The sequence below is a fragment of the Rana temporaria genome, chromosome 6, assembly GCF_905171775.1.
Source record: "Rana temporaria chromosome 6, aRanTem1.1, whole genome shotgun sequence".
NCBI lineage: Eukaryota > Metazoa > Chordata > Amphibia > Anura > Ranidae > Rana > Rana temporaria.
In genome coordinates, this window is record NC_053494.1 from 173193774 (window position 1) to 173213069 (window position 19296).

The 19296-nt window shown below is 41.3% G+C and overlaps 1 protein-coding gene across 1 annotated transcript in view; it reads right to left on the reverse strand.

Annotated features, from left to right (window-relative positions):
- Positions 1-1025: 1025 nt before the first annotated feature.
- The window catches only part of COL28A1 (collagen type XXVIII alpha 1 chain), a 107787-nt gene continuing 89516 nt past the window's right edge, over positions 1026-19296 (reverse strand). Inside the window, exons 30-37 of the mRNA XM_040357828.1 lie at positions 19158-19193; positions 18814-18850; positions 16535-17092; positions 12860-13248; positions 9181-9286; positions 7651-7782; positions 5489-5680; positions 1026-1175 (exon numbers count right to left, since the gene is read on the reverse strand). Coding sequence (XP_040213762.1) covers positions 1168-1175; positions 5489-5680; positions 7651-7782; positions 9181-9286; positions 12860-13248; positions 16535-17092; positions 18814-18850; positions 19158-19193 — 1458 coding nt within the window. The 3' untranslated portion in view covers positions 1026-1167. The remainder of the gene's footprint in view (positions 1176-5488; positions 5681-7650; positions 7783-9180; positions 9287-12859; positions 13249-16534; positions 17093-18813; positions 18851-19157; positions 19194-19296) is intronic.

Genomic DNA, 19296 nt, shown 5'->3' on the forward strand with positions numbered 1-19296 from the left:
CATAGTGGTGGGAGTGTCATGGTCTGGGGCTGCGTGGGTGCTCCCGGCACTAGGAAACTACAGTTCATTTGGGGAACCATGAATGCCAACATGTACTGTGACATACTGAAGCAGAGCATGATCCCCTCCCTTCGGAGACTGGGCCACAGTATTCCAATATGATAACGACCCCAAACACACCCCCGAGACGACCACTGCCTTGCTATAGAAGCTGAGGGCAAAGGTGATGGAGACCTAAACCCTATTGAGCATCTGTGGGGCATCCTCAAACGAAAGGTCGAAGAGCGCAAGGTCTCTAACATCCACCAGCTCCATGATGTTGTCATGGAGGAGTGGAAGAGGACTCCAGTGGCAACCTGTGAAGCTCTGGTGAACTCCATGCCCAGGAGGGTTAAGGCAGTGCTGGAAAATAATGGTGGCCACACAAAATATTGATACTTTGGGCCCAATTTGGACATTTTCACTTAGAGGTGTCCTCACTTTTCGGACGGGCGAAATACATCGTTTTCCTCGTCGAGTTCCTTGTTAGGCTGTCGAGGAACTCGACAAGGCAAGTTTCTCCATTCCCGTTGAGGAAATAGAGAACTTGCTCTCTTTTTGGCTCGTCAAGTTTCTTGACAGTTTCCTCGACGAAAATGTACACACGACCGGTTTCTTCTGCAAAAAAATATCTCCCAGCAAGTTTCTTGCTGGTTTTTGCCGAGAGACTCGGTCGTGTGTACGAGGCTTCAGTCAATATCTCTAATTCTCAACACATATGAGAGCTTTTATTTGTACATCATTAGTTGACTTTTTGCAAAAAGAGTTGTATTTTTTCTTCTTTTGTGTTCCTTTTACTAGAGAAAACAGTCAATTTCTGTAAGTATCAGAGAGGAGTGAGCAAAGATTCTCCAGATGTTACTGAACATGGTCCACATAATCCCAGAATTCATAGAATGTGCAGTATGATAGACATCTTCCTGGTGAACACAAAGCTTCTATGTCCTTGAGATATAGAGATATTAAAATGGAGGTGATTGTTCTCTGAAACTTTCACATTTCACGATCATCAGAGACAATGGAATTGAAGAACAGGCACATTGCAGGGATAGTTTAAGATGTGTCCTTACAAACAAATCCTTCAGATTCAAGAGTAGCACCATTTATTAGAGGACTATAAGCACCACATTATTTCTCTGTAGAAAAAAAGAATAAGGTAAAGAAGTAATTACATATAATAAACATACTATAAGATAAAATGAGCTCTAAAGAGTCAGTTGGCCCAAACCTGATACTAAGGCCTCATGCACACTGGACGTTAAAATAACGTTATAAAAACGCCAGTATCTTTTCAGTGAGTTTTTCAACTTTTTCCAGCTTTTTTCAACATTTTTGCAAAAAAGTGCAAAAATACGAAGGAAACTTGGACAGCCGCACTCCAAAAATGTTCTTTTAATTAAAATCGATCACAAAATGAACATGCCACAGCAAAAAAATTGGAACAAAAGGTAACGTTTCGCACTGTAGCTTCAGTGCTTAGTCATAGCTTGTACTAGCTATGACTAAGCACTGAAGCTACAGAACATTTTTGGAGTGCGGCTGTCCAAGTTTCCTTCGTATTTTTGCATTATTATTGCATTGCCGGCACCCATGGTTTGGTTCCAGTGAGGAGGTTCTTTGAAGACTACTGAGCGGTTATTTTCTCTCGTTTTTGCAATAGTGTTGTTTAGCATTTATTAGCGTTTTTTAGCATTTTTTTTTTAAAGAAATGTATTTATTTTCCTTTTTCAATAGATCAAAAACATTAAACGCTGGTGAGTGAAGTTTATCAGCATTTATCAGCGTTAGAGCGTTTTTACAGCTGAAAAACCTCTCTCAGAACCCACTAGTTTTTTTTTTTTTTTTTACTGCTCAAAAACGCTGCTTCCCAAAATTGCTGATAACAGCCTATGTGTGCATGGAAACATAGGATAACATGACGAAGAGTTTAATGACTGTAGAAAAAAAACGTCTAATGCCAAAAACAGCTGCTGTAAAAACATCAAAAAACTTCCAGTGTGCATGAGGCCTTAGGTTCTGAGAGGAGTTTTTCAGCTGTAAAAACGCTCTAACGCTGATAAACGTCAATAAACGCTGATAAACCCTTAAAAAACGCCACTCATCAGCATTTTTTAAAGTTTCTAATTCATTGAAAAAAAAAAAAATCTTTAACAAAAAAATTCAGAAAAACGCTAATAAACGCTATTGCAAAAACATTGAAAAAAGCTGAAAAAGTAAAAAAACTCACTATAAAGCTACTGGTATTTTTCTAACGTTATTTTAACCACTTAAGGACCGCCTCCTGCACATATACGTCGACAGAATGGCACGGCTGGGCACAAGCACGTACCTATACGTCCTCTTTAAGTGCCCAGCCGTGGGTCGCGGGCGTGCGCCCGCGACCTGGTCCGAAGCCCCGCAGCCATGGGAACCCGCGGACCCGATCGCCGCTGGAGTCCTGCGATCGGTCCCCGGAGCTGAAGAACGAGGGGAGGTGTGTGTAAACACAGCTTCCCCGTTCTTCACTGTGGCGCTGTCATTGATCGTCTGTTCCCTGATATAGGGAAACACGATCAATGATGTCACACTTCCAGCCCCGTCCCCCTACAGTTAGAAACACATATGAGGTAACACTTAACCCCTTCAGAGCCCACTAGTGGTTAACTCCCAACCTGCAATTGTCATTTTCACAATAAACAATGCATTTATATAGCATTTTTTGCTGTGAAAATGACAATTGTCCCAAAAATGTGTCAAAATTGTCCGATGTGTCCGCCATAATGTCGCGGTCATGAAAAAAACGCTGATCGCCGCCATTAGTAGTAAAAAAAAATTTTTTGAATACAAATGCAATAAAACTATCCCCTATTTTGTAAACACTATACATTTTGCGCAAACCAATCGATAGACACTTATTGCGTTTTTTCCCCCCCAAAATAGGTAGAAGAATACGTATCGGCCTAAACTGAGGGAAAAAAAAGATTTTTTTTATGTTTTTGGGGGATATTTATTATAGCAAAAAGGAAAAAATATTGTTTTTTTTTTCAAAATTGTCGCTTTATTTTTGTTTATAGCGCAAAAAAAAAATGCAGAGGTGATCAAATACCACCAAAAGGAAGCTCTATTTGTGGGAAAAAAAGGACGTAAATTTTGTTTGGGAGCCACGTCGCACGACCGTGCAATTGTCAGTTAAAGCGACGCAGTGCCGGAACGCAAAAACTGCCTGGGTCCTTTACCTGCATTTTGGTCCGGGTCTTAAGTGGTTAACGTCCAGTGTGCATGAGGCTTTAAAGTGACTGTAAACACTCAATTTTTTTTTAGCAAGAGAACAAACAAATGGGCACTTGATAGCTCACTATGTACACACAATGCTTCACTATACGGTAATTACTCAATATAAACATGCAATAATACAATTCATCACTGTCCATACTTAATATTCAAAATCAGTCCATATGTAGTAAAGCACTGAAGACATGAAACATGGCAAATTCACAATTTTTTTCCCTTAAAATGAAAAACAGAAAGCTCCTGCTGCTGGCTAAGTCCCTGTGAGAAGAGGACGAGAAGAGAGAGGAGACTGAAGCTGGACACCCTAATACCCTAATACATTAAAGTAAAAAAAACATTAAGGCTTTAGAATCACTTTTCATTTTGTGTATTTATTGATGGGCTGTATAATCTATTAGCTTCTGTATTTTAGGAACTCTAGTTGAGAGATCTTTGCACCTAAGATCCTAAATGTGCTTACTTGGTAATGCAAATATAGTGATTTTACTTAAAGACAGCAACCCAGAGGTTCTAACCAATGCTGTATCCTGGCCTAGGCCAACAAGGCCCAGGCCTAGGGCAGCACTTTGCAGGGGGGCGGCACAGAATGAGTCCCGCCGGCTTTTGCTACACTGTTATGCCCTGTACACACGATCGGTTCGTCTGATGAAAATGGTCCATCGTTTTTTTTCCCATCGGTGAAAAAAAATAGAACCTGTTTTAAAATTTTCTGATGGTTAAAAAACCGATAGAAAAAAAGACGATCAACGGTGGGGAAGTCCATCGGTCAAAAATCCATGCATGCTCAGAATCAAGTCGACGCATGCTCGGAAGCATTGAACTTAATTTTTCTCAGCACGTCGTTGTGTTTTACTGTACGTCACCGCGTTCTGACACAATCGTTTTTTTAACTGATGGTGTGTAGGCAAGACTGATGAAAGTCAGCTTCATCGGATATCTGATGAAAAAATCCATCGGTCCGTTTTCATCGGATGAACCGATCGTGTGTACGTGGCATTAGGGCTCTTTCACACGGAGCGGATCTGTATTGAGCCCATTTGGCTCAGCGGGGATTCCTCCGTAAATCCCAGCTGAGCTGTCGGCGGACAGGGCGGTCCCCGCACACAGTGCAGAGACCGCCCTGTCTCTCCTCCGCTCCGCCGGACGGAAAAAAAATAGGGTTTTATTCCGTCCGCAAAGGCGGATCTTTGCGGAGGTGGATGGTTGCGGACGTTAGCGGATACATCATCCGCTAACATCTGCAATCCCATAGGGATACATTACAAGTCCGTTAACGGACTTGTAATAAACGGACCGTTTGTCCGTAGGTGTGAAAGGGCCCTTAGTGTAACGCAAGCTGCTTCTAATTTTGACTGTGCTATCATTCTGGACCACAAACCTTCCTCACTGTGCTATATGTTTTCTGCTGCACCATTGGCATGGTTATATCTTCTTAGACCTCCAAAGAAATTATCAGAAATTTGTGCTTAAAGTAGAACTATAGGCAACACTTTCTTTTTTTTCATTTTAAATAGAGTTAGGGAGGGTTAAAACCCCTGTCAGTTTATTTTTTACCATCCCTGTCCCATTGCAGAGATTTCCCTTCACTTCCTGCCCCATAGCCAAACAGGAAGTGAGAGAAAATCTATGCAAATTAAGGGAATCCATTGCCCACCCCCAGGGCCCTAGGAACTAGTGTCCCCACTCAAAATTTTAACAGAAAGGGGTGTGGCATTTACATGAAGGGGTGTGTCATATTTAAATGGCAGCACAAAAACGAAATACACTACTGGTTCTAACCCATCCCTACCTTATCCAAAACTTTAAAACATATTGGATTTAGATGCACTTTAACATATGGAAGGATATACCAAAAGAATGAATAATGTAAGAAATATAAAAGCAGGATACATTTTTTTTTTTTTAGAGGGGTGGGAGAGAGCCGCGGGGAACAAGTGAGGGCGAGGGGGACAATTTTCCTTCTTTTTTTTCGAGGGGGGGTGTATTTATAGATAAGGATGTTTATCGTATTATAATTGTGTGATATATTGTTAAATGGAAATTTTGTTGAAAAATTAATAAACATTTTGATAATAAAAAAAAAAAAAGAAGGATGCATTCAGGAATATGGACGATGAAAAGGATGTGCATTAAATACGACAGGGAGTCATATATCTTGTATGGAAACAGGATCACTTACCTCCATCTAGGGAGATAACACAGGACTTTTTACATTCTTCTTCTGTATCGAAGCGATTGCCATTACCAGTACAGCCTCCATACCAGAACTGGGCACAGGAATTGGCTTGTTTGTCATAATACCATTTTATTATGTATGTCCTGCAAGGACCCTGATCTAATGGCAGCTTGCACCGTGCATCCTGGATGTACTCTGGAAAAAGAGGAACACAAGGGTGTGAGCAATGATGTACTAAAGCTACAGAAACAGGGATGTTTGGATTATAGAGCCCTCTGGAATGCAGATACTGTCGCTGATGTGATAATGAATGAAGAACACCTTACGCTCCCTCGGGGGTGGCGCCATGACACTCATTTATTCATAGTATGTTCCCAGTATTCCAGGAGACTGAGGGCATCTTGTGGCAGAATATAAGTATTTAAGTAGACATCTCTGATTACAGATGTTTATTGCAGCCTGAGATGCTTTTATATGTTTTACTCTGCCTGGAGTGCTAGTTTAAGTAAAAGAATACAATTGGAATCATAGAAACATAGAAAAATGGCTGCAGAAAAAAAAACAAGTGGTCCATCGAGCCTTTTTTTTTGTCTGAGTATAGATCTATGTTGGTCTCAAGCATGTTTGAAGCCACTTAATGTTGACTAACCCTCTACCTCTGCTGGAAGTATATTCCAAGCATCAACTACCCTTTCAGTAATATAATACTTAATGAAATTAGTTGAACTTTTCTCCTGTTAGTTTGAGGTCAAATCGCTGTGTTCTTAATCTGGGTTTCATATTTAAAATCCTGCCCTCTTGTACCTTATTTACTTTCTTGATAAATTTAACCACTTAAGGACAGAGCTTCTTTCTGAGATTTGGTGTTTACAAGTTAATTACTTTGTTTTAATTAAAAAACAAAACAACAGTAAGAGCCGGTTCACACAGGGGCGGCACGACTTTGTGGGCGACTCGGCAAGGCGATCTCAAAACGACTTGAGAGGCGACTTGCAAAATGACTTCTGCATTGAAATCAATGCAAGTCGCCCCGAGTCGCCCCCAAAGTTGTACAAGAACCTTTTTCTAAGTCGGAGCGACTTTCGTCGCTCCTATTAGAACGGTTCTATTGAATAGAGCGGAGCACGACTTGTCAGGCGACTGAGTCGCCTGGCCAGTCGCCCCTGTGTGAACCGCCTCTAAAGTTAGCTCAATTTTTTTTATATTGTGGAAGATAATGTTACGCCGAGTAAATTGATACCCAACATGTCACGCTTCAAAGTTGCGCCCGATCGTGGAATGGCGACAAACTTTTACCCTTAAAAATCTCCATAGGTGACATTTAAAAAAAATTCTACAGGTTGCATGTTTTGAGTTACAGAGGAGGTCTAGGCCTTTTGCACGCAAGCTCGGTGGGACCGAGCGAGTTTAAAAAAAAAAACTTTTTTTTTCTTATTCATTTTACCTTTTATTTAAAATTTTTATACTGTTCTTTTTTAAAAAAAATGGTGTCACTTTTATTCCTATTACAAGGATGTAAAGATCCATTGTAATAGAAAAAAAGCATGACAGGACCTCTTAAATGTGAGATCTGGGGTCAAAAAGACCTCAGATCTCATATTTACACTAAAATGCAATAAATAATTTAATAAAATTAAATATCACTTTAAAAAAAAAAAAATTCCCTTTAAGAGCTATGGGCGGATGTGACGTTTTGACGTCGCTTCTGCCCTGCAATGATATGGAGATGGGTGGGCCATGTTCCCCTCACTCGTCTCCATGCCAAACAAGGGAGCAGACGCGATCCCCTCCTCCGGTAAGCAGCGAAGGGCACTGGAGAGCGGCAGAAGGGGGGCCCTCTCCCGACACCGATAAAGGTGATCTGAAAGCTGACCGCCCGCTGAAGAAGAGAATACTGGGGTTATGCCATAGCAACAGTATTCCTCTTCAAAGTACCAACGTAAAATGACGGTGGGCGGTCCGGAAGTGGTCAATCATGTCTCCCCTTTCCCTTCTTTCCTCCAGACTATACATTTTAAGTTCATGAAGTCTCTCCTGATATGTTTTATTCCTGAGACCTTTCACCATTGTTATTACAATTGCCCTGGCTTTAACACATAGAAAGACTATAGCCTATATTCCCCTTATGTGTGGTTTAAACAGTAAAAGCTAGTTTCCATGCTTACCTATTGATGGTTGTATCAGCACATTTCTTTCAGCTGAACTTGATGGAGATAATATTACAGTGGAAGAAAAGGTCTTGGAGGATGAAGATGATGTTTTCTCTTTAGATGAACTTCCTCCTGGTGACAAAACCACTATGGGACAGAACAAGCAAAAATAAAATATATTTTTAGTAAAATAAATTAATTGATCTGATGCATTTATATTTATATATTTACATACATACAGAGTGCGAGGTTCAGGGGTGCGCTACGTACAAAGTGCAGTTCCAGGGGTGCCCTATGCACAGAGTGCAGAGTTCAGGGTTGTACTATGTACAGATTGCAGGGTTTAAGGGTGCATTACGCACAGAGTGCAGAGTTCAGGAGTACACTATGTACAGAGTGCAGAGTTCAGGGTTGTACTATGTATAGAGTGCAGGGTTTAGGTGGTACGTTATGTACAGAGTGCAGAGTTCAGAGTGCGCTGTATACAGAGTGCAGGATTTAGGGGTGTGCTATGCACAGTGTACAACCCAATCTCCTCTGCCATGTTCTGTCTTCAAAATTGAATGTGAGGGCCACATGACAAGGCTTGGCAAACCAGATTTGGCCCACGGGCCTTGTGTTTGCCATATGTGGTCTAAGGGATAATGATAAGTAGAGCGATGAATCTACCCAGAAGGGAAAAACTACAGGGCTTCTAATTCTTCCCTGATCTAAGCAGGGTGGAATTTGATGCACTTCGTTTCCCTACAGTTTCTTTTTGTGGGGTAGTTTAAGGCATTTTTTTGCTAAATGCACAGGCCTTGGTTTAGGTGTAAGGTATTCTTAAAGAAGGCCATGTGTATCCCATTTGGGAGATTTCCATTCACTTTCTGTTCCATAGCCAAACAGGCAGTGATAGGGAATCCTACCAAAGTAAGGGCTCTTTTACACGGGCACCGCATGTCCGCTTTTTTATCCATCCGCGTACGGATGAAAAGGGGACATACATTGATCCCAATGATCATCCGCTGACACCCGATCTCATCGGTGTCTGCAATACTCCGATTCTGCAGAAGGAGGAAGGAAAACCCTATTTTTCCATCCGTCTGCGGATCGGATCGGGTGAACATGGACAGACGGTCCCTGTTCATCCGATCCCCCCATAGGGGAGAGCGGAGATCTGACAGGGTGGTCCCTGTGTGCGGGGACCGACCTGTCATCCGGTGGCTCAGCGGGGATCAGCCGAGCGATTCCCGCTGAGCAAGGGGAGGTTCACGGGGCGGATCATCACAGATCCATCCCATGTGAAAGAGGCCAAAGGGAATCCCTTGTTGTTACCAGGGTCACCAGATACTGTCTGCACAGGAAGATGTCTTCTATATTCCTGTTCTGGGGGGTAAACCCAAAATTTGGGATTTTCTTTTACTTGGTAATAGCAGTAAGCATGACGAACGGGAGCACAGACATCAATAAAAACCCCTCTCCACTATATCTAAAACAAAAACAAAAAAGGATTTCTTTTAGTTATACTTTAAAGTAAATCCGAAAATGAAGCACATCATTTACCTCTAGTATCAGTCAGAGGTGTCTCTATATATTCATCTCCATCATCATAGTCCTCGTCTTCATCTTCTCCCTCAACGACACTTGGTACAATAACTACTTCTTTTCTCTGTAACAGTAATAGACAATTAAATGACAGAATCCTGCATTTAGACATATTTGTGAGCACAGAATAAGGATCTCCAATCAGAGATCCTACTCCTTGCTAGCAGTCATGCCTTTCATAACCATACAGATACCTCAGACAAGACATATATTATAAAGCATTCTCTCTTCATACCAATGTATTTTTCTCGCGGTTACCAAACAATTGTAATGAATGATTCAAAAGTAGTGCAAATAACAGTCTGATGGGGTAAGATCATTAGTGGTGGAAAGTAAGCAAATTATCCATTGTTGGACAATTTATGATTTAATTTGAGTGCTCAGTATAAAATAGGGTTACATTCTTGCTACATTATATATTAAAGGATGACTAAACCCATAAATGCGTCAGGTGTGTGTGCATCGCTTACCTGAGGGAGAGATGGCACCAAATGCAGCATGAGAAGAAAGCAAGTCGACGGAAGTAGTTGGGCCCCATGTACACGGGACACTGCTAAACGTACGTTCAGAGGCAGTTGGACGCTTGTTTTAATGTTATCCTATGTGACCATGTACACAGTCTCGTTTATTGCCATTTTTAGGTAGTTGGGTTTAAGAGTGTTTCTTTGAAAGCAAGCATAAAAATAGGTTCAGACGTCGAAGATTTCCACGTTTCAGGTCTCCTACACACGACCATTTTCCTCGACAAAATCCATCAAGAAACTTGGTGGCAGAGCTTTTTTGCCAAGGAAAGTGGTCGTGTGTATGTTTTTCGTCGAGAAAACTTTCGTGGATCTCGACGAGAAAAAAAGAGAACAAGTTCTCTTTTTTCTCGTTGGGAGTATCAATTTCCTCGTCGTGTTTCTCGTCGGGCTGGTTTACGACGAGAAACACGTTTGTGTGTATGCTAAGAAACCCGCGCATGCTCAGAATAAAGTACCTTTTACCTTTGGTAAAAGTAGCGTTCGTAATGGAGATAGCACAATCGTCACGCTTCAACAGACTGAAAAGCGCAAATCGTCTCTCACCAAACTTTTACTTAACACGCAGTAACATGAGATTAGTAAAAGCAGCCCCAAGGGTGGCGCCAGTGGAATCAAACTTCCCCTTTATAGTGCTGCTGTACGTGTTGTATGTCACAGCGTTTGAGAACGACGAGATTTTGCCTTGACAGTGTGTACGCAAAGAAAGCTTGACAAGATTCTCGACAAGCCTGACAAGGAACTCGTCGAGGAAAAGGATGTTTCTTTTACGACGAGTTTCTCGGTCGTGTGTACGAGGCCTCAAACGCCAAACGCGACTAAACGTGGCTAAACCCGGTAACCCACGTTTAACAGCGTTTCGTTTATAGGCGTTTTTCGTCTTTGGCCATTTAAAAAGAATAATTAAAAATTGTATTTATTTTTTTGAAACACTTCTAAACGCAAACGCAGCAAAGTGCTGCTAAACGTGGCATGTAAACGATGCAAAACGGACATTTTAAACATTTTAAACGTGGGTTTAAATCGTTCAGGAGCAGTTGAAAAAACGTCCCGTGTACATAAAGCCTTAGATGTTTTGGGCAATGTTCTGCTGGGACACCTTGGGTCCTGCCATTCATGTCGATGTTACTTTGACATGTACCACCTACCGAAACATTGTTGCTGACAAAGTACACCCCTTCATGCAATAATGTTCCCTGATGGCAGTGGCCTATTTTAGCAGAATAATGTGCCCTGCCACATTGCTAAAATGGTTCAAGAATGGTATAAGGAATACAACAATGAATTCTAGGTATGGACTTATCATCCAAATTCTCCAGATCTCAATCCATCGAGGATCTGTGGAATGTGCTGGAAAAAAATCTAATCCATGCAGACCCCACCTCACAGCTTACAGGGCTTAACCACTCGCCATCCGCCTCCTGTACTTTTACGTTGCAGAATGGTACAGCTGTGCAAACTAACGCGATCGGGTCACAGAGCGGCAGAACAGGGAGAGGCATCTCCCCGTTCTGCCTAGTGACTGGACACTGATCGTCTACTCCCTCTCATCGGGAGCAGTGACCAGTGTTGTGTCACAGTAAGCCCCACCCCCACACAGTTAGAATCACTCCCTAGGACACACTTAACCCCTTCCTAGCCCCCTAGTGGTTAACCCCTTCCATTACTAGTAAAACAATTAATTATTAATAAAAATATCATAAAACTATCCCCTATTTTGTAGACGCTATAACTTTTGCACAAACCAATCAATAAACGCTTATTGCGACTTGTTTTACCAAAAATATGTAGAAGAATACATATCGGCCTAAACCGAGGCAAAAATATGTTTTTTATATATTTTTGGGGGATATTTATTATAGCAAACAGTTAAAAATATTGCAAAAAATTAAAACCACAGAGGTGATCAAATACCACCAAAATAAATCTCTGTTTGTGGGAAAAAATTGTCAATTAAATTGACGCAGTGCCAAATCGTAAAAAGTGGCCTGGTCATTTGGCAGCCAAATCCTCCGGGGCTGAAGTGGTTAAAGGATCTGCTACTGACAGCTGGGTGCCAGATACCACAGCATATCTATGCCACAACAGGCCACAGGCACCCTGACCGGTCAGAAGCTGCACAGCTCCATACACAACAACTGTGATGCCCATTATTTTCTGTTTAGAGCTGTTTTATCAACTAAAGGATTTGTATTTTTATCCATACAGTAAGTATTTACAAAGCCCTGTTAGGGCCCGAACACACTGGTTGATTTGCTAAAGGCAAAAAGACTGTGCACTTTTGCAAAATGCAGTTGCTCCAGAGCTTAGTAAATGAGCAGATGCTCTGCTGACTTCCATCATCCAAACATGTGCAAGCAAAAATTATGTGTTATTTATTTTCCTTGCACGTAATTGGGTACTCTTTGCAAAGTCAAGCCTTACCTTATTTACTAAGCTCTGGAGTAACTGTACTTGCAGAGGGCAACTGCACTTTGCAAACCGCACAGTCGATTTGCCTTTAGTAAATCAACCCCTATAAGTGTTGAGCTACTCGGGTGGCCTTGGCCAATGCAATACCGATGCTTAGAAAAGGTAATTTGCCCTCAGTCCTATGAGTTGATTTCACATTGCACTGCATCGCAACCTTCTGCAACAAATAAAGATGATTGAAATAAAATGTTGTGATATCTTCAGAAAGTTTAAAAACATCTAAACAGTGGGATTCATCATTTACGAAGCATGACCACTGCTGCCTTCACACAAGGTATAGTGTGGCTACTGGTATGAACAACCCCTTGCACATTTCTTTTCTTCTTTTTTTTTCGATTGGGTGTTGTGTGTTTCAAGCTTTTTTTGAATAGCACTGACTTGTATCAGTGCCCACTGTGTCTAAATATAAAGGCACCAAGCATCTACAGCAGTGATGGTGAACCTTGGCACCCCAGATGTTTTGGAACTACATTTCCCATGATGTTAATGCACTCTGCAGTGTAGTTGAGCATCTAAGGAAATGTAGTTCCAAAACATCTGGCGTGCCAAGGTTCGCCATCACTGATCTACAATATATGTTCAAACACACACAGTTTATAAAATATTTGTCACCATTCACACTCAACATATTACAGTTGCCATACCGGGACTTGTGTCTGTCTGAGTTTTTCTTCAGCTACTCTTCGTCTTTCTTCTTCCTGACGAATTCTTTCTTCTTCTTTACGAATTTGTTCTTGACGAATTCTGTCTTCTTCTTTACGAATTTGTTCTTGACGAATTCTGTCTTCTTCTTTACGAATTTGCTGTTCTCTAATTCTCTCTTCTTCCAATCTGATTCTTTCCTCCAGTTTACGCTTTTCTTCTAATCTTAATGTCTCTTCTGTGTTCACTCTGTTTACTTCAGCTCCAGGATAAGAGATCGTAGAAGAGCCTTTGATCGGGAACATTGGGTTGATTTTGCTTCCTACTCGATTGTAGATGAGAGCACCATTTTCATCTTCACAGAACTGGTTCACCAGTTTAGACTCCAAAGCTGTTTAGAAATAATCCAATTAATACGACATAAAAAGTAATTATTCTTATAGTATAGGTAAAGACCTAACAATGGTCCCTCCCCCCTCCTAACACCTATACTAACCTGTGTAAAAAAAGATGTATGTAATTACCTATTTTCAGTCTGGTCATTTGATCCCCTGTGTCAGCCAGCAATAGCTGAAGGGGAATGCAAAGAGAACCTGACAACCGCGGTGAAAGCCAGGAGCGGTTATGTCACCCATAGGCTCCCATGGTGCAGTCATTGTTGACTGTCCCCACTCTCTCCTGCAGTCTCTGCTGGCTGACAGAGGGGAGTGGAATCATGTGACTGGACCAGAGCGGGCTGAAAATAGGTAAGTACAGTAATGTTTTTACACAGGTTAGCTAGTATAGATGCTAGAAAGGGAAGGCATGTTTAACACTAGTTAGACTTTAGCTGTAATTCTATTTTTTAAGAAAAAAAACTAAATCAGATAGTAATAATACAACTTAACAATACATTTCCTCCGATCTTTTTGTTTTCTTTTCTAATAATTGTTAAGCCAATGGAAAGCTAGTTACTAGGTAAAAGAAGAGCAACATGTTTTTGCACGCATAGTCATGCATTTTTCAGGTGCTCCCATTAAAGTCTATTGGGGACAAAAATGCCTGAAGTTTGTAGCTTGTAGCTGAAAAGAAACTCAAATACTTTTTGCGTTACAAGCTTTATGCGACACTATGCTCAGGTGTGAACAGGCCAGTGTTAATTTAGTCAACTAAAATGACTAAAACATTTTAGTCGACTAAATGTATAGTATTTTAATTGACTAAACTATGACTAAATCTAAAACATTTGAGATTACTAAAATACGACTAAAACTAAAATGGTATTTTAGTCAAAAGACTATAATGGGACTAAAACTAAAAAGACTAAGACTAAAACTAAATTTAAATTTGACTTCAAAATTAACACTGGTCTGTAGTGCATGTTCATACTTCAGTACCATACATAATAACATATTAGATTTTTCACTCTAGCAGTATATATTGAGTTTGGAAATTGTAGAGAAATGTTAACTAATGCATAACAATTTATTTATACTCATTAGATTTTAGACAACTTAAGCATAGAACATTTAAGTCTACTAAAATGTACTGGAGATTTAGTTGACTAAATACGACTAAAACGAAAAAAATTGCAGAAGACTAAAATGGGACTAAAACTAAAATGATATTTTAAAAAAAAGCCCCTGATGAAGTCACGTGATGTAACGAACACGCGTCGGGACCAGAGCACTGGATTGGTTGGCAGCACCCGACGGACGGTAGACGAGCACGGCGCTCGTGGATGTTTTGACCGCCTCAAAGTCTGCTCCATGTGAGTTTTAGATGTTTTTATCCTTGTTTTAATAAACTATTTGTACGTTATCACGCTATGTGCCCCCCTCCTTCTCTCTCCCCTGTCCCCATCACTTCCGTGTGAGCGGCTCACTTCACTGAAATCGAAGGGAGGAATTTGTGGCAGAGAGAAGCTAGGATTCTGACGAGTTCGGCACTCGTGGAGATAGGCACCCTTTCTCAATACACTGTGTAAGTTTCCATCTACTTACCTAGACAGAGACTCCTTAGTGGCGACAGGACTACACTATAGTATCTTCATTTGTATCTCCCACATGCACGGCCCAAGACTGAAATCTACCAGATTCATCTATTTACATCCCAGGAAGAATATTCATCCACTGAGAGGTTGAAGCACTGTATATTGGTTTGGCTTTATGTGACAGCTATGAGGTAAGCTGCTAGGATCACAAACGGTGTGGGCTGCACGTTTTTTTGGATTTGCTGCGCTGTGCATCTTCACTGATCTGGCGCTGTGCATCTTCACTGATCTGGCTTTGGAACTTTCACTCTAGACTATTCACTCACTCATCCATTCATCAGTCTCACTTGGACTTCCGTCTTTTCTTTTGATGTGATACTGGGACTGTCATGTGCATTCACTGAATCTTTGTATTTTTTCATTCATTTTGCTTAATTTTGTGCATTTTTGTTTATGTACTCACTCACTTAGTTATTAGCTTGCAGGTTGTATTTCCCATTGTGTTTGTATATTGCACTTCCCCATTTCTTTGCCCCGCGGGCCTATCTGTGCCCCCGCCCCCTTTCACCCCCGTCCCCCTTCACGACCCCTCCCCCTCCCTTACTGCCTTCCCATTAGTAGTATTTCACAGCGCAGACATCACGTTTTTTGCATTACCATTTTGTCTAAATAGGATAGATCTTCTTTGTTTGCAGCAGTGTACACACCCACATTTATAATTCACGCCCTCCCTCCCCTCTCTCTCCCCCTTTTTTAAGTCATCTATCCAACACAGCGCAGGAGTGTCACCTACCACTAAAATGATATTTTGCTGACAAAATTAACACTGGAACAGGCACAATTAAAAACATTGGGATTTCGGATGTTAAGCGTTTCGGAACTTCAAACTTAGAGCTGTTTAATGTTCAGATGTAAATTAGGCTTTACAAAGCAAATATAATTATGTTTGGTAGTTTTGAAGGTGGCCTCCAGGCAAGCAGCTAAATATACAAGGGGTTTTACCTGACAAATAAATTGTGCTGTATTTCTGTCCATCCAGTTCTAAAAATTCCAACGTTCAACCACACAGCAAAACCCTGTCTGTCAGGGCAGGAAATTTGAACTTTCTCTCCCTAGCCTGTGACTGTACAGTGAAAGGGGAAGCAGACTTAAAGCGGGGGTTCACCCCAATTTTTTTTTTTAACATTACATTCAGCCGAGTTGTCAGAATGACAATCGGCTGTTTTTTTTATTTTATCCCCGTACATACCGTATTTTCACCGCCGCTTCCGGGTATGTCTTCTGCGGGACTGGGCGTGACTGTCCTAACTGATTGACAGGCTTCCGACCGTCGCATACAGCGCGTCACGAGTTGCTGAAAGAAGCCGGACTGCGAGTCGGCTCTATACGGCGCCTGCGCACCGGCGTTCAGCTTCTTTCGGCAACTCGTGACGCGCAGTATGCGATGGTCGGAAGCCTGTCAATCAATTAGGAACGCCCAGTCCCGCAGAAGACATACCCGGAAGCGGCGGTGAAAATACGGTATGTACGGGGATAAAATTAAAAAAAACAGCCGATTGTCATTCTGACAACTCGGCTGAATGTAATGTTAAAATTTTTTTTTTGGGTGAACCCCCGCTTTAAGAGCTCATCTCTCTATTACTCTGCTCCCTCTTCTCATCAGCATGTCCCTTATTAGTACAATATAAAAAGTTTCTTTTATTACCTGGAAGAGTGTTGAAGTCATCAATGAGATACATATGCTCAGTATCTGGTTCGGAAGCTATTAGATTTAGTTCCCTTATAAAGTCTTGTTGAGTTAGATCTGTAGCATTTACAATTCCAATGGCATACATTTGGATGTTAGCAGCCTGAGCTTCCCGCACAGCTATGTCTAATTTCACAGCTTCTCTCTTGTCCGTCTGACCATCTGTGAGAACAATGGCCACTTTCCTGACTCCTGAGCGTGCACCAAAAAATCCTTCCTGGGTGGCCTTTCGAATCGCAGTTCCTGTATAGGTGCCCTCTCCCATATACATCATCTTTCTGATGGCTTGCTTCACATCTTGTTGGGTGGTGAATCTATTCAGGCCAAACTCTAGACGCACCTCTAAACTGTAGAGCACAAGTCCTATTCGGGTGGCATTTCGGCCTACAGTCACTCTATCCACAAGAGCAGTCACAAAGTCTTTGATGATTTCAAAGTTCTCTGGCCCAACACTCTCAGAACTGTCTATCACAAAGACAAGCTCCATAGGTATTTCCTTACATTTAACACCACAACCTACAAAAAAAGAACAGGCATGTTTACTGGTAAATTTACATGATGTAGGCTAACATTATAAAGCTGCTTTCCTTTTTCTCAACTGTTATTTTCTTGCCACTGTTTGTTACATAACTAATACTTTTAATGGGTCAGTTTACAAAGGGGCTTTTTTTAAGTAGTGGTGTGTCACTACTGCATATCCATGGCTGTTATGATAAAACCAATTTAGAGGCAATTATCAAAAATTACTGCATAGGTTCTCATTCCTTAAAATAACAAGAGCTTAAGAGCTGGTTCACACGGGGGCGACTCGGCCAGGCGACCTGAAGACGACTTCCAAGGCGACTTGCAACATGACTTCTGTATAGAAGTCAATGCAAATCGCCCCGAGTCGCCCCCGAAGTCGTACAAGAACCTTTTTCTAAGTCAGAGCGACTTGCGTCGCTCCTATTAGAACGGTTATATTCACTAGAATGGGACGCGACTTGACAGGCGGCTGCCGAGTCGCCCCAGTGTGAACCGGGTCTCAGGATCAGCAAGCATGGAATTAAACATCTACTGTTGCCTTAATGAAGGAAGATACAAAAATTCTTATATACACTGAGCACAATTATAAATAAAACACCTTTATGTTTGCCCCTATTTATCATGAGCTGAACTCAAAGATCTATGACTTTTTCTATGTACACAAAAGGCCTATTTCTCGCAAACAATGTTCACAAATCTGTCTAAATCTGTGTTAGTGAGCACTTCTCCCTTTCTGAGCTAATCCATCCACCTAACAGGTGTGGCATATCAAGATTCTGATTAGACAGCATGATTATTTCACAGGTGTGCCTTAGGCTTGACACAAGGGCCAATCTAAAATGTGCAGTTTTACTGTATTGGGGGGGGGGGGGGGGGTCAGGGTGGAGTTTAAATTAGTATAAATGAGTCTTAAGTTTGCATAAAAGTCAAGTGAACTCTAGAGTTACATCAACTTTGTTGTCTATAATACGAATAACAATGCTTTCCACTGTAAGGCCCCATCCACATGGGGTGGGCTCCTATGCAGTCCACTTGCTCAGCTGGGAATTTGATTGCTGATCCCCACTGAGCAGGCGGATGACAGGTCTGTGTTCTCTCCACTTATGCAGAGCAGACACAGACACTGCCCGTTCTCCTCTATGGGCAGTCGGATGTAAACGTAACGTCTAGCCATTTACACTCGACTGCTATCTGATCCAATCTGCCAGACGAATGAGGAATGGATCCCATCAGTCTTTTTTAGCAGACAGGATTGGTTCGGATGTTTGCAAGTGTCAACAGACACATGTCTTTTGACACCCGCAGCTCCATAGAGGAGACTGGAAGGTCCGATCGGATCCACCTGAAAAACTGACCCTAATGAACCATTACGAACGCTAGTTTTACCAGAACGAGCGCTCCCGTCTCATAACTTGCTTCTGAGCATGAGCGTTTTTTTCACGTCGTTAAAGCCCACACATGACCATGACGTGAAAAATTTGAGTATGTTCGAAAAAAAATTAACGCCCATTTTTTACATTGTGAAAAATGCTCTGGAGCCCCCACATGATCGTTTTCAATGACCTTAAAAAAAAAAAAAAAATGTTTACAACCCGAAAAACGGTCGTGTGTACGCGGCATAAGATGTAGATAGGAAATCCTTCTAATTATGCTACTAATGCCTATTTTCTTGTGGTGTAACATATGGTGTTAACATAACTATTTTTACTTACCGCAGATTTCCTTTATCATTTTAATTATATCTTCTCTCTGTGTAATAAAAAAAACAAACACACTATATTTAGATGACCACATGCAACATACTGTATCTAAGGTACATTGCATTAACACTAGCTGACATCAGTTCTTTTGGGCTTAATTAATAAGGCAGTACAGAGTGTAATGACTCTACGAAGTCCATGGCATCCAGTCAAATTACAGTCTTCGGTAGGTTATTTAAAAAAAAGATTGTTACTGGTTGCTTTAGATTAGTGCACCTTTCATTCAATCATTGTGCTTTCCACTTAAGATCCATTTGCCAGTATGGCCAGTCAGTTGTACTCTAAGATATACTTACTGTTAACCCAGCTTCTCCTTTAGTGCCTTGTCTGCCCTGTAAAAAGAAAATATAGTATTGTTGTTGATTTAGGTAGCTGTTGTGAGTATACAGCAATGTTAAAGATAGTTTATAAAGCCATATTTCTTAGATACACTAA